Genomic DNA, 16,703 nt, shown 5'->3' with positions numbered 1-16,703 from the left:
GTCATACTGTCTCCCTAAATTTGAGCTAAATCAAAATTTTGTTGTTTAAGAATGCCCTTTAAAGCAAATTTATACACAACCTATTATAAAGTGAAACAGCTATAAATAAATCCATACAGCCCTACATAATAAGTTAACCTACTGTGTGTGGTTGACATGAAGTCTTACTTTCATTGCAAAATTTATAAGGTATTTATCCTGTAGTAAAGCAAATAGCTGGCATATATTCTTTCTCACAAATGCTGACACCTAAAGTAAAACAAGCTAGCTTTAATAAGAAGAACAATCATTCTTAATTTGAGGTTTTACGGTAAGTTACACGTAAATGGGTTATTTATATTTATTATAACATAATCTAACGCTTCTTGCTGGAATTTCCACATTCCACAAACCTTTTAGCTTGTTCGGTAAAATCCTTCATTTGTGATTTTAAACCAAACACACAATTTGTGCTTCAATAAACAAAAGTTACATCTTCAACTGTACGATAGCTGGCTTAATACCATCAAAACATCAAAATAAGAAGCCTGCATGTCCTTGTAGGTAGCCTGAAGCAATGCACGAGCCCTCACGCTAGACTTGTTCTCAAAGACTGCGTGTGCAAATGGTGGCTGAACTCCACAAGTACTTAAACCAAGGGCTGCAGCGCTCCCAGAAATCGACCAATCAGAGCTCAGCTCACAGTAGCCTGGAGCTGAGAGGTTGATGTGCCATCCACAGCTACTTTAATTCCAGGCCACTGAGACTTATTTTTGTATGATACTCATGAAAATGGAATAACCGAGAGAGCCCTCGACCTAAGAGAGAATGTGAATAAGTGTGTGCACCTGTGCATATCCTGCTGTCTTTAAATGTATTTACATTTCCAATTTCCTTAATGTATTTTTGTCTGGGTTCATGGGTAAACATGCACCAGTGTTTATGAGACATACAATGTTGGTATGTCTGTGTATAAAAAATGGGCTATTAAACCTATAGGACAATGAATTTGGCCCCAGGGGCTGCAGTGTCCACTCTCTTTGCTCTAAAAGGTTGACCCTCTCTACCCCAGGACTCTGTTACCATGCAGCTTCTGTGCACTGGTATGGTGCCTCACAACTCGGTCAATTCAAGGTCTTGCCATAGAAATATACATAAATAAAATGGCTAAATATAGAACTTTTTAATATGGAATTAGCTATTCAATAGCTGTAGTGGTACATGTAAACTTACCTGAATTGGAGGGCCACCTCACCACGTGATGGTGACCAGGACAAGTGCCCACTGACGACAGCCGTGCAAGAATTCATTATGGATGCTGGTATTATGATTATTATGGCAAAAACTCACTCTCAAAGTCTTACTTTGAGTTCTTTCAGTACACAGATGGGTATGTTCCCAACAGAAACATATTGGCACGGGTGTTAAGCGTAACATATTAAAGGTGTTTCTTCATTCTCACAACTCTCAATGTAACTTTTCCCTTCATTAGAACAACTTGCAAAAAAGCAGTATGCTCTGGGAGATTGTGTCTAATTGAAAGAGGACCGAGGGCATGCGAAACTCAATTCTACCTCACTGGGGAGGGCAGATCAAAGGGCTTCTCGCATCCAGGATGGAGAAAAAAAAAACATTACAACTAAGACCAGACATACTGTGATTCTTTGTGAGATTGCCACTTATGTTCAGACTCAGAGATCATCCGATTTTGCACTGCTTGTGTATTTCATCAATGAATATCAACTGGGGGCATCACTGGGGCCCTCCTTACTGCCACCTTAATCAGGAATGACCTCAAATCATCCGGAAAAATTCACTCCACCTCCTGCAGGCTAAAGAGCATTTGTGTGAAGACCGTAAGACTTTCTGTACACAGAGCTCACAATGCTCAATCTGCTAACGTGCATTAATAAAACAACCATACTGGCAGATACAGATCCCCCTACCCAATTCATTGCACATACATTGCATCATTTTATGCACTAGACACCTTAATAATCCATCTCACTCCAGCCACTTTAACAACTATGACAATTATTATAAGACACGCAATTTATGTTATGCAATCGTACGTACAGGATGTTGCACTAGCTGTTTTATGCTTTGTCTATTGTTTATGGACACACTGTATATCTTATTCCTCACATCTATTCTAAAGTCGCCAGGAAACTACATTTCATTTTTTCTGTTTAACATTTTTAAACAAAAGCATGAAGTATTTATTGAAAATACAAAAAAGTAATGTAAATTCATGTAAATTGTTTTCATTCTTCATAAAATAATACGATATTCAATGCAAAGAGAGAAGTTAGCAAAGGTCACAATTAAAGTAATACTGCGTGAAAGGCTCCCGAGCCTCCCGTCTTCCATCTATTCAAATTCACAACAAGAGGGTGTCGTTCCACATGCACCATATGCTATCACTGGAATACAGCTGCAATTATAGGATTAGGATCGTTCCTGCTAATCTAGCCATAAAACAAACAATATAGTTGAGATGCAGCAGCTGCTACACAGTTGTTTTCGAAGAGATGTTTAAGAAATTTGATTTATTCAATTAAAATCAAGTACATTTATTACAGTATAGTCAGGTAGGGGAAAAACAGACACCACACCAGTTTAAACTCATTCTGCCAACCCACAAGGCCACAATATGCCATCAACTCTGTCACACAACAAATAAACATCCTCCAAAATGAAGCACTACTGGAGACTGTGGAACAACACTCTAAAAAATGTCAGGATATTTTTAAACCAACGTTCGGTCAAAAAGGGATGAACCCAACCCTTAGGTTATAAAGTAACCTATGCTGAGTTGTTTCAACACAAAATGCAGGGTTGTTTTAAAGTTGGGTCAAATATAAACCTTTTCTGAGATAATTTAACCCAACGACTGGGTTTTTCTTATTTGACTCAATGCTGGGTTGAAAATAACCCAGCCCTTTTTAGAGTGGGGTAAAATAGTCTTGGTTATATGCCAATAACTCCGAGCTTGACCTACATGGTTAATCTTCAAAATATGGCAAACTGAATCAGCCGGAGTGAAGTGTATTTCGTCCTATTCTAGCTAATTGCATAAGCCTTGCTTTGCCTCCAAGCAAAGGGGGAAAACTCTGCATCCAACCCATCTTTTCAGCGCTGTATCAATGCACTGGATTTATCCCAACTGCAGCTTAACATCCTCTTATAATTAAAGCTATATACCAGTGTTAAGGCTATGATCCACATGAGGCTATCTCCTCAGAGGCTTGACAAGGGCGCAGTGGCTGTATAGCATTTTTTCATGGGCCTCATTTCATCCACACATTCATCCGAAAATGATGTAGGAGGGGGATTCTAAGATTTGTTTATTTCATGGATGACACCAGTCATGCTGCTGTTTGGACAAGACTGTAATTTCTTCATGCATATGTGGTGGATATGGCACTGCTGCATCAATGCATGCATTTTTCACAGGCATGTATATTTTCCCCCACACCCATATAATCCAACAACCTGAGAAATTGACTGTAACAACGCGCAATTTCAGATGTAGAAAGTGAATATTTCATTTCGTCGTATTAAAACGTTATATCAAATAACCTGGTTACAATAATTCTGTATAAAATGGATCCAGTGCCAAAATAAGGACAAAATACCTTATTTCATAACCAGCTGTACATGCACTGTCATTATAGTGATGTGCAAACATGAGCATAAAAACAATTTAGATTTTTTCAATGCCCTTGCACAGCCAAATGCGATTATGAAATTACGCGTTTCCAGACTCTAGATCCCTTATATACCGATGACCTCGAGATTAAGGTTTTTATTCAGATTTATCGAAAAAATAATTATCATGTCATACCTGCAAAGATAGCTGTTGCTTTTTACCCATTTTAATAAGCAGAGCCATGGAAATAGCGGACCGGAGCCATGGACCCTACACGCCCCTCTTTACAAATATCTGCTGAATATGACCAGTACTAATTCCTAATAACTTAATCTTCTTACATACAGACTGAGACATTAGTCTTCAACAGCAAAATGCCGCGTTGCAAGTCGTTTTTCCGAATCGGAGCAAAAAGCGCAACCGGTCATGGTGCAGGTGTTGGTTACGCATACATGCGTGTGACACATTATAATTTGGTCGGCAAGGCTTCGAGACAGTGCCAACATGTGACTCGACACATATAACCACCACATTCATTCATTGCGAACAGATAATACGTACAACATCCCAGTTAACCGTGTGAAATCTCTCCCATAATTTACGCGCAATCCTAAATGGTCTACTTACGCACAGCCTCCAGTTTTGGATCCAGCGCATTGGCGGTCTGCTGAATTTTGCCTATTTTGTTCTGCAGAGCCCAAACCCTTTGGTTTGTGGACACGAGCTCGTTCTCGAGCTCCTGGAATAAGGAACAGGCGTGTTTAGCCAAGTCGGAGAGCTGCCGCAGGGTCCGGGATAGAGCCACGTTGCTGATGGAGCGCAGATCCTCGAATAGTAACCCTTCATCATTAGGGATGGGGTGTCTGCACAGCAGCTGGGGTTCAACGATCCGTTTGGCAAATGGCATTTTCTATCAGGTAAAATCAAATCCCCCATAAATAGGTAAATCAACTAATCCAACAGAAGATTTGGTGCCTGTCAAACAAAAATCCACGAATCCTCCGCGCAACCCGCCATCACCTCAGTTCTCCCGTTAGAGGAGATCGCATACTGATGGAAGTTTCTCACAGCAAATATCTGCTCCTCCTCTGATCCTGTGCCTTTCGGTAGGCTAGTGGGTTTTTTCAGAGCTTTGAGACTGAGGTTGAAGTGGCTTTAAAAATGAGAGAGACTCCGCCAAAACACGGACTGGTCTGCCTGCGCCAGGAACGGGAGTTCTCCGTTTGGATAAACTACAAGCGGTGACAGAAATTACGAATAGTACGAATAGTAGGCTACGGTCAAGACTTCCCTCTTGAAAATAAATTAAAGCGCGATGACGTTTTGTGGTAACTACCAATCTCGCTCGGTAATAAATATTCATGAGCAAAGTCTTTCCCATAGGATTCGTTACAAAATTAATATATAGGCATATTCAGCTATATTTTAGAGCTTTGATGGATTAAAATCACGGATCTAATATTTCTGAACGTGCACAATATTCTATAAATGTTATGTCTTAGTAACTAGATTACCTTTACAATTTAGGGTTAGATTTTATAACATTTTCATATTAAAAGTAAGCCTATGCCTAGTAACACTACTGTTCATCTTATCTTTCTTAAATGCGAAAGAAAATTGCTGACCTAGTTCACCTTAGTGGTTGCTAGAGGAAACAAAAGTGACAGTCTAAGTACACGTGCGTTGTTGTGGAACTGCAAATGTTGCAGAGTGGCAAAAGTGCAGCAGTGGGTCTGTAGAGGTTTTAAAATAAAACAGAGGCTGGTGGTCCTGTTTGAAATAGGCTTTGTGCTCTCTTTTGTTGAGGGCTTAGAGCGCATCAACAAGGTTCAAATGTGCAAACTGAGCTGAATGATTAGACCAGTAGTGTGGATAGATTTGACATTCCAAAGACTATACGATGACTCTGTCTCATATCCTTTTCCCCATAATAAACCCTAATTCATAAATTAATAAACTACCGATAATGCATACCATACTCTCTACAGAATCTCTAGCATAATACAAGCTCTTGTGAATGTTTCGCCCTCTGGTGGAATCACTGACAGATACAGTTTAGACGAGGAAATGTCTGAGGGAAGCTGAAAGAGAGATCACCACCTGGTGGTGATAAGATATAACTGCAAGTGGACATTCGAGTCGATGTGATGCATTTCAAAACTACTAACAGTAATAAAAACTGAGTGGTTTAAATAGTAGCATTTCTTCATAAGTTGCATTGTCATATATTAATCAATGTTACATCATAGTTATTATATTTCCCACTCAAAGACAGACAGATCATGAAATTGGGACCGAAACCAAGAACATTTGGAATGAACATTAGGAATGAATAAATAGGGAACGTTATGACAAATCATGATCCTTATTGGAAAAATTCAATCACGTTCTGTGAGAGTGCTAGATCTGACAAAAATAACCTGACCTTGGTTTAAGTTTATCTAGATTACAAACAATAAAACACAGATGAAGAAACCACATCCTGCTTCATAAATAAGATGAAAAAACGTACATATGAAGTAGAAACCACATCCCTGCTATAACAATTCAGAACAATTCTACTTAAACAGTCGCAGTGGATGTTTAGCATGGTCTTAAGTGACCGATAGTGAACTAAGAGTTACACAGTGTCTCAAAAATGTATAATAGTTATTTAATGTTTCATAATGTTCCCAACTACTCAGTTTAAAAAAGGATTAAAAAGGATACATTAACATGTATATCTCAACCTAATTCATGATGAATATCTTTCTCTTCAATCGATTCTTCATTATTCAGTTTATTAAGACATAATAGGCCTACTTAAGAGAAGTTTTTTTTAGTCAGAATTTATCTTCATAAATATCTTTATAAAACCTTCATAGGTTATTTTATTTATGGTTTTATGGGCCCAGATTATGTGCACACTTATACTCAATGTTTTCTTTCCCGTAGAGAGAAGGGGTCTCTCAGTATTTTCACATCAATGTGGAAAATATACGCACACACAGAATCAAAACATCTGTTTATTTTTGACAAGCCTAAAAAAAATTCAGTACTGTATAGTAATACAGCATGCCCATTACTAAGCCCAAAATGATTAAAAACTATTAACCTAATAACAATCTGGATAATATTCATAAATTGCTGATTCATGCTAGTTCAGTAATAAGTGACAAGATTACCATCGCTTATACTTCACTTCTTAAAAACCCTAACCACAAATATAAAACTTCTGCATTTTCCGTACTGTCCCAGTAACCTCCCACAATACTCTGAATATCAGTGTGCCGACAGCCACTCAGAACACCAGAAAACCCAGCTCACCATTGTGGCAGCACGCTTTGTGAGGACAAGACCAAAAAAACAAAAACAAATCAAGTTTGACCAAAACCAAATTTAAACTGTGTATCACGTCTCTAAACTACAAGTAATGAACACATAAAATGTTACGCAACATCTAGGAGCCATCCCACCTGCACTTAAGCAAAAATGTTGCACCATTAAGTTATGGCACGGCTCAAAGGGCAAAGCAATAAGGTGTCTTAGATAAAACCTTGTGACACTGTGACAACAACAGCGGCAGTGCTGGTAGGGCAAGTGCGGTTGAGATGAGTGCTCGGTGGCTCCTGCTTTTGGCTATGGCCTCTCTGGCCTCCACCCAGACAGTGGAGGAAAACGCCGGGGAATTCTTAAGAAAATTTGATGAGGATGCATCTCGTCTGGTGTACCAGTATTCCCTTGCATCCTGGGCCTATAATACAGACATCTCTCAGGAAAATGCAGACAAAGAGGTAAGTATGCTCCCTTTATATCCCGCTGTTTTCCTTCCTCAACTGGAAATCAGTCATCACACACTGTACTGATAAATTGCTTTTGATAAAGGAAGTTGCCAAATGGATCCATGTTAAAAGTCCATCTTTTAAAGTAAAGTTTGTGAAACTTTGGAAAGGACAAAATGTATATCTTTGGAGAACACACTGATAATGAGCAAATCTTCTTTCACAGGCTGAAGCATATAAGGTCTGGAGTGAGTACTACAGTAAGATTTCCGAGGATTCCAGTGCCTTCCCTATCGATCAGATCTCTGATCCAGAGATTAAATTACAGCTCAGAAAGCTCCAAGATAAAGGATCAGGGGCCCTTTCACCCGATAAGGCCAGTCAGGTATGACAGAGATTTTCATGGAATCACATTGAGGTCTTCATACATCTTAATGGCAAATCACTTACTGAGAAACATACATGATAAATATGGCTTGTGTGTTACAGCTGAGGAGAGTATTATCAGATATGAGCACTATTTATAACACTGCGACTGTATGTAAAAACGACGACCCCTCTGACTGTCAGACTTTGGAACCAGGTATTGTCAGCAGTACACTGTAAAAAATGATTTGTTGTTTTTTGTTGTTTCAACATAAAAAAATAAGTTACCTTGTTGCCTTAAAATTTTAAGTTAGTTCAACTTAAAAATATTAGTTCACTTAATGAATTTGTTGCAAACTCGTTGTGTTGACTAATATTTTTAAGTTGAACTAACTTAAAATTTTAAGGCAACAAGGTAACTTATTTTTTTAAGTTGAAACAACAAAAAACAACAAATCATTTTTTACAGTGTACATGCCTTTCCTATTAAAAACAAAATTTGTATTCTACTATACCAGGGGTTTTCAAACTTTTTTGTCAGCCGAACCCCTTTGACCTAAATCATTTACTTGAAGCACCCTCTGAGAGGTTCTTAACATGAGGAAGTAAACATTTCAATAATTTTATAGCACATTTGCATGTTGAACTTCAAAAACATGTATTTTTTATCTATTTTAAGGTTATTATTAGTAGTATTTTACATAACTATTGTTTTTTCTAAATATGACTTTGCTATTTTAATTTTTTCAAAGTAATGGAAACAACTTGTGTACTTGTAGACACACAGTGTACCTCCCTGCAATTCCCTCATGAACCACCAGGGGTTCTCGAACCCCATGGGAAATCCTGTCCTATACAATTATCCAACATGTGTCTACTGTCTGGTTTGATCAATAAAATGCACAATAAAATGCTTTCACACAGAGAAGTGAATCACACAAGTGGGAAAAAATGTAAAAGAGAACTGTAAATTTTAATTTTCAGGTCCATTGTTGAGAACAAAGAGTATCACGATGATTAGTAAAAAAAAAAAAGAGGATGTGACAGTTAAAGATATATCTAATCTATTTAGATAAATTTGGGCGTCAGGTACTGTAACAAAATCTCAGTGATCCTTCAGAAAGGTCTGCAATTTTCTGTAAAATCATAACATCATTTACAAAGCTGTACACATCCTACACTTCTTGCTCCATTTCAACACATTTTACCATTAAATAAAATATGTCATACAAGTTGTGTTCTCTAGGTCTAGAGAGCATCATGGCAAACAGCAGAGACTACTATGAACGTCTACATGTGTGGGAGGGCTGGAGAGTGGCCACAGGGAAGCGGATGAGACCCCTGTATGAGGATTACGTGGACCTGGAGAATGAAGCAGCCAGACTAAACAGTAGGAGTCTCTTTTAGTATGCTGTTTTTAAAAATAATTTACTGCTTTAGGTTTATGGATAATTCATAGTACCATAACATCTCACCAATGAGAGCTGAAGTGGTGAGAAACTTCAACTTCAGTTTGGGGGTAATGGCCAGTTTTAAAAAATCTGACTGATGTTCACTATACATTGTTTATCAAAGACTACGCTGACCATGGAGATTACTGGAGGGGGGATTATGAAACCACTGATGAACCCAAATACAGCTATACCCGAGATCAAGTTATGGAAGATGCCAGGCGAATCTATAAAGAGGCCAGTCCTGAAAAACGTCTTACATCATTAATACAAAATTTGAAGAATACATTTGGACTGGTTTATCAAACTCACTGATGCTGTGATGTTCCAGATCTTACCTTTATACAAAGAGCTTCATGCTTATGTGAGAGCCAGACTGCAAAATGTCTATCCGGGTCACATCGCCTCAGATGCTTCTCTTCCTGCACACCTTCTTGGTAATTTATGAAGCATCATTGACATTACCTGTGTGGTGAAATAGGCTATATTTCAGAGATCAGCATCTTCCAAAAATTATTTTAATCGAGAAATACTCAAATAAGTACATTTTGGTTTATTTATCCAGGTGATATGTGGGGACGGTTTTGGACCAATCTTTATCCTCTCACCGTCCCATTCCCTGAAAAGCCCGACATTGATGTGAGCTCTGCAATGGTGGCCCAGGTAAGACATGTGCACATTTTATTCCCATACTTTGCCCTTTTTTTCTGTTATCTTTACAAGTGTATAACAATTCAGGCTAAAGGTCTATTCCATTGATCAAAGATTATATGTAATCTCAATTGTAAATCATTTTCGTTTTTAGTCACAGCAATTAAAGTTTCTCTAAAGATTAGGGAGCTGCTTTTTTATATCCTTGTTTTTACGTTCTAATGAATTAAAGCGATTGTCAATTTCAGGGCTGGAATGAAATGCGATTGTTTACAGAGGCCGAAAACTTCTTTATGTCTGTGAATATGTCTGCGATGTTTGACAACTTCTGGACAAACTCAATGTTTGTGAAACCTGAGGATGGAAGGAAAGTGGTGTGTCATCCTACCGCATGGGATATGGGAAACAAAGAGGACTTCAGGTGGGGCTGATAATGTTCCATATGAATGCCTGGTAATGATCAACCTTTGGATGAGATCTTGCTCATCAATTTAATCAATGGCAGAATTTTCTATTAGTGTGAATTGTTTTTTAAAACATTGCATTTTCTCTCCAGTTAGTTTATTTTGCCTCATATTATTAGAAAAACCTGATACCTGAACAGAAAACCATACATTTATGCATTTAAAAACACATTTGTTGTTTTCAGGATCAAAATGTGCACTAAAGTGAACATGGATGATTTCTTAACTGTTCACCATGAGATGGGTCATAACCAGTACCAGATGGCTTACCGTCACCGTCCATACCTGCTGAGAGATGGCGCTAATGAAGGCTTTCACGAGGCCGTGGGAGAGATAATGTCCCTTTCTGCAGCCACGCCCTCTCACCTGCAGGCCTTGGGCCTCCTACCTGCCGATTTCAAAGAGGACTACGGTACAGTGCGATTGTATCTGTTTGACTGGCTAACCACAGGCACCGATCATGTACTTGGATGCTCGAACATTTACGGAAATGCACGACATACGTCTGGCAACTCTTTACGAGAAACACAAAAACTTTCTTGAGCAATGAGCAGCTTAAAGGCGTTTATTTCCACACAGATATACCTTTATATTAGGTACAGAAAAAGAAGACAAGAACAGCTGCAAGCGAAATATGTTTAGGTTTCATCTTATGACCAAATAAGGTATGACAAGGTATCTGAAAGCAGGTGTGTCTACGGTTCTTTATAACCTAACACAGACAAAGAATCTCGGCCCCCGAGATTAGCATATATTTTTTTATTAGATAGCAAACATGGTTTTTTGTTTTGTTTGTTGGTTCGTTGAATTTGTATTTTCCCTTGTATTTTCACAGTTCTTTTAAGCTAAATTCTAACAGCATCATTTTGCACCCACAGAGACAGAAATTAACTTCCTGTTAAAACAAGCCCTCACCATCGTTGCCACTTTGCCCTTCACCTACATGCTGGAGGAGTGGAGGTGGCAAGTGTTTAAAGGTACCATTCCCAAAGATGAGTGGATGCTGCGCTGGTGGGAAATGAAGTAAGTGATAGAATCCTAAAACAAGGCAGCATCCTGATTAAAAATTCAAGGATGTTTTTAAAGGTAACATGATTAGTTGCTTTGTGGCTCACCACAAAACATATGTCACAGGAGGGAGCTAGTTGGTGTGGCTGAGGCTGTGCCCAGAGACGAGTCATACTGTGACCCACCTGCACTCTTTCACGTGTCTGGGGATTATTCTTTCATCAGGTAATAAGTCTGTATGGACATACAACACTTGAACAGGCAGGATCAAAGCAAAAATAAAGCACAATACATTAAATGTACAGTAGTTCATGCAAACAATCTTTATTTTTACCATTTATATTAAGAAGGGAACTAAAACGATTAAAACGATCATGTGTTAACCAAACGCTATATTTTAGTCCTTTCTTCGTTTCTTTAACAGGTACTTCACTCGAACTATTTATCAGTTTCAATTTCAAGAGGCACTTTGTGAGGAAGCTGGCCACACCGGCCCGCTTCACAAATGTGACATTACAAACTCAACCAAAGCCGGTAACAAACTCAGGTATGCGGAAAGCTTTGTTTCTCTGTGACAATGCAAATAGAATAAACAGAACTGCTGTAAATAAACGAAAACTATTTCGGTCCACAGGCATATGCTTGAGTTAGGCCGATCTATGTCATGGACCCGTGCCCTGGAGGACATTGCAGGAACCACAAAGATAGATTCCCGGCCTCTACTAAATTACTTCAGCACTCTTCTGGAATGGTTAAAAGAGGATAACCAAAAGAATAACCGACTGACAGACTGGAATGTCAATACTGACCCATGTCAGTATTTCAATTGACCTTTTCTGTTTCATTTATGTGATTATATACATGTACATAGATCTACTTACATTTACAATGTGACGTTTATTAGCCTATTAATGATTTGAAAACAAGTGTTTCATTTATTAAAACAATATATTTTGCATACAGATTCAGAAAATGCTTTTAAAGTCAGAATAAGTCTAAAAGCTGCCATGGGAGGGGATGCAGTAAGTAAATCTTGCTTATTTACGGGTTTTATGTTCTTATATGGATACAAATGTAATATGACTTAATTATTCTTACATTTTTTCTGTAGTACATCTGGAATTCAAATGAAATGTATCTCTTTAAGTCCACAATGGCTTTTGCTATGCGCCAGTACTACTTGGAAAAAAAGAAGCAAGAGATTCATTTCATGTGAGTACTGTCTGTTCTCATCCTCAAATCACACCTTCAGAATAATGAGCACTATATTGTGTTACAAACAGGTCAGAGAATATCCACACATACAAGGAAACACCCAGAATCTCTTTTTATTTCGTGGTAACGGATCCAACCACACCAGGCCTGGTTATTCCTAAAGCAGAAGTGGAGGCGGCAATCCGGTATCTGAATATTTGTGAATTTCTGAAAAGATGGTTACTCTGATAACCTTATTGCAAACTTTTTAGTGACCACATCGAGAAATTCCCTTACTAAACAATATGCTGTCTGTCACAGGCTTTCCAGAGGACGTATCAACAGTGCATTTCTACTCAGTGATGAAACAATGGAATTTGTTGGTCTGATGGCAACATTGGCCCCACCTAAAGAGGAAAAGATCACAATTTGGCTGGTGGTGTTTGGAGTGGTAATGGGACTAACTGTGTGCGTGGGGGTCTACCTTGTGGTCACAGGGGCAATCAACAGGAAAAAGTATGTATCAGAGGGAGGAACCACAGCAGTTGTACACATATTAATATTGTTAATTGGTTAATTGCATCATCATAATAGCTGGATAATGCAACATAAAATGAAAAATGACACATGAACACATGATATGATCAATTTAATGTGAAATGGATAGCTTATACAAATATATAAATGCAATTTAATATCATAAATATAGTAAAAAAAAGGCACATAGTATGGTTTTGTAAAGAGTTTTTTTAACAAGTATAATCTGAAAACCTGATTTAAAACAATATTGACTAAATGTGTTGAATATGACTAAATTTCTTCATGTCCAATTTTCTCAGGAAAGCTAAGAAAGTTGAGGACACTGTGAACCCTTATGAGGAATCCGACAAAGGACAAATGAACAAAGCCTTTGAAGATGATGTTGAATTAACAGGACTGTAAAGAAACACAACAGCTCCTTCAGATTGCATGAAAAAAGCTTTTGTCATTACATATGGCGACATTTGTAATGTAATATAAAGAATGTATTAGACATGTTCACAAATACATTTTTAAAAAGAGGATTAAATTAAGAATTATACATGAACTAAAGTAACACAATAGCTTAACGTTGCTCATACAAATGTAAATATAGTTTAATATTATAAATATTGTCAAAATGGCACAATTTTTATAAAGATTTCTTTTTAAAAAGTATAATAACCAGTATTTGATAAAAGTATAATGAAAAAAAATTGTAAAAAAAAAGTTGTCTGAGTAGCTCGATGTAAAAATAAAGTGCAGATGGAGAGGATGTGCACACACATATACTGTATATACATAAGGATTTTTATTTCTAAAATACTAAAACGTGTTAAACTGCGTGCAAACAGTGAGGATACGTCTGCAAGTTCTATATGCGTATTCTTCTTTAATATTAGAATGCCTCAAATTCAAGACTTTTTATAACGCATAATGGTTTCTGTGGTCTCACTCTCAATTAAGGAAAAAAAGGTGTTGGGTTTTACATATCCAGGCAGATATCCTTTTTGCATGTTCACCATATCACTGTCCATAATCTGAATAAACCATCCGCTGTGAAGAGCTGATTCAAAACGATAAAGGCCGCCTGCAGATTTAGACATGAGGAAAACCAGGGACCATTTCTCATTGTCGTCTGCAGAAATGCACTGTAGCTTGTTTATGTCACAACTCTGAAAGAAGCATTAAAAATGTGGTTTAGCTACAAGTTAGGACTTTTTAGGAATTTTTAAAACACAAATAGTGAAGTGACATTATACAGTTTGTCATGAAGTAATAAATAAAAACTCACCGCAAGTGTTAGAATCCTTTTTTCAGCCTGCTTGGTACAGGTAAAGAAGTTATCTGTGGCTGTGAAGTTCAGCAAAACTGGAACGCCTAATTGTTTCTTTATTGGCACTATGATGTAGGAGTAGATGGAAATCTTGGCTGAAATACAGACAATTTTGAGATAAGAAACAAGCATGACTGCTGCAAATAAAAATATTTCAGAAAGGAATAAAAGTGAAAGATGACAAAGCATATTATTGTACACACAATTATTTGGTACAAACCTGACATTGTGTCCTCCAGGAGTATCTGTATACCTGATGGGCCAATGGATGGGCAGACATATTTGCCAAGAAGAAAACTCTTTAAGAACAAATCCTTTCGTTCTGCATACAATTTTACAACTGCTGTGGAATCTGTTAAAATATAAGCAGAATACCACTTAAATATGTGAAATATTGATAGCTACTGTACATCATTTATTAATTATGACATTTGAGAAATGCTAAAGGGGGAGAATTTGCCTATTACGCAAATCGAATGAATGGCATTTACAAACAGTTCAAAATTAATGCAATCAAAGGAACAAAATAAATGAATTATTACTTACAAGCACTGTCAGTTTCCATTTCATTATATTGACAATCACAGTTGTGGGAAGGGTCATCCGGATCCAGAAGGAAGCTTGTGTCACCCATGGAGACAGGAAGTAGGTTGACATCTTCGAATTGTGGATGTGGAGGTTCCTGGTTTCCAGCGATTTCCAGATCTTCCTCTCTTACCATCGTCAGGCTGAACCTCATGACTGTTGCCTTATAGGCACAGTCAGATCTTCTCAGATGCAGACTCTTTTGTTGTAACTTTGCACAATGACACTAGATAAAGTCTAAGACTGAATTCAAGTCACACTTTTAGAAAAACTGACAACTGGTTCAGACACGTGTTCTTCAAGCAGAGACTCTGAAATAGACCGCAGTATGGATGATCTCATCGTATATATGTGATCTGTTTTTTTCTAGATGTCAGAAAAACCCCTTTGAAAGTGTTTTCTGCAATGACCCATTTCACTGCCCACTTAACAACATTTTGCCATATTTGTACCTGAACATAAGCAAACCTCCCTTTTGGGGACGTCCCCATTTGTAAACCACAACAAAAATATAGTAATAGAGTTAAATCATTCATTTTAATGTTTACCCTTAAGAGTGTCTCCTTTTCTGAAGAGAGAGAGAGACAGAGATTTTTATAAGGTATTAAAAAATTAAGAAGATGTGTTGTACATCATGCAAAGACAGAAAACATTCATATCGATGCTCAACTGTGCTTATATGGTTAATACAACCTGTAGTCAGCAGAGTAGTGAAAAGAGGAAGTTATAAAACACAAATGTACCTATTTGTGTTTGTAAATGTTGGTTAATGAAAATACAACTGTTTGTTGATCATTCATGTTCATTGTATATTAACTAATGCTAACAAATACAATGTTTTTTGTGTATTAATAAATATTGTATAGTATTTGTTTAAATTAATAAAGGTAACTTATTGTTTACAAATAAACCTTATTGTAAAATGTTACCAATTAGAAAATTTAAAATTATACGTATATAAAAAACATGAGCAATTATTTTCCATTCTGTTGCTGATAACTAAAAAGTAACTGAAGAATATTTGAATGTTCTTTTTTACCTGAATATCAAATATGTGACTTCACCAGTAAAAAAGTAAACTTTTTAGTGACCACAGAAATTCCCTTTTCTAAGTAGTATGTCTGTCACACGCTTTCCATGCTGTTTTTGGTTAATATGCTGGTGTGGTGAATTGCATCATCATTAAGGCTGAATAATGCAACATACTGTATTGCAGGCTTGCCTTTTTTATTATATCCTACTCAGATGTATTACTTATCAAAATAAAGTCACACTTTATTTTACAGTGCCTTATTATCATTTTAAATGTTGAATTCATAAAGTTTATAGACCAGCTATAGTGTTGCGGGTAAAAAACAGTTCCAGAGAGGGGACAGTAAAGCCTTTAACTCCAGGAGTTATGACAGTAACTTGACAAACTCAGCAAAAATGAGCAGAAAAGTAGATGTTTCTTCAATACAAGGCTGAGATAAGCTGTTTTTATTTATTAGGGCCTCATTGGGCTGATTACAGGGGTAATCAGTTACATTTGTTTATTCATGGGGAAAACGATGATTTTAAACCAGTTTAATGAAAGATGATGCAATGTGCTATATGTATGCGTTACTTCTGCGTCCATATATATATGATGAAACATTCGTTGCATAAAACTTCAGAGTTTTATACATAACAATGATGTCTCATGGTTTTTATCTTTGATTCATTAAACTGATATTTTAGATGAATCTCAGAATTTCT

General features: G+C 37.1%; 2 protein-coding genes across 2 annotated transcripts in view; one reads left to right on the top strand and one right to left on the bottom strand.

The window, feature by feature from the left end:
• Window positions 1-4,799, bottom strand: part of nhsb (Nance-Horan syndrome b (congenital cataracts and dental anomalies)) — a 44,600-nt gene extending 39,801 nt beyond the window's left edge. Inside the window, exon 1 of the mRNA XM_057362489.1 lies at window positions 4,259-4,799. Coding sequence (XP_057218472.1) covers window positions 4,259-4,538 — 280 coding nt within the window. The 5' untranslated portion in view covers window positions 4,539-4,799. The remainder of the gene's footprint in view (window positions 1-4,258) is intronic.
• A 2,422-nt stretch (window positions 4,800-7,221) lies between these two features.
• On the top strand, window positions 7,222-13,522 carry ace2 (angiotensin I converting enzyme 2). Its single transcript, XM_057362383.1, has 18 exons — window positions 7,222-7,404; window positions 7,619-7,777; window positions 7,882-7,975; window positions 9,005-9,148; window positions 9,334-9,446; window positions 9,541-9,646; window positions 9,775-9,872; window positions 10,109-10,281; window positions 10,510-10,736; window positions 11,203-11,347; window positions 11,459-11,557; window positions 11,757-11,879; window positions 11,967-12,145; window positions 12,296-12,354; window positions 12,444-12,544; window positions 12,616-12,732; window positions 12,848-13,042; window positions 13,366-13,522. The coding sequence occupies exons 1-18, from the start codon at window positions 7,222-7,224 to the stop codon at window positions 13,466-13,468; spliced, it is 2,418 nt and encodes an 805-aa protein (XP_057218366.1). The 3' UTR covers window positions 13,469-13,522.
• The last annotated feature ends 3,181 nt before the right edge of the window (window positions 13,523-16,703 follow it).

This window comes from Triplophysa rosa, linkage group LG20, assembly GCF_024868665.1.
Source record: "Triplophysa rosa linkage group LG20, Trosa_1v2, whole genome shotgun sequence".
Lineage (NCBI taxonomy): Eukaryota > Metazoa > Chordata > Actinopteri > Cypriniformes > Nemacheilidae > Triplophysa > Triplophysa rosa.
The sequence above is the reverse complement of the archived record's forward strand: the minus strand, read 5'-3'. Positions and strand labels throughout refer to the sequence as shown.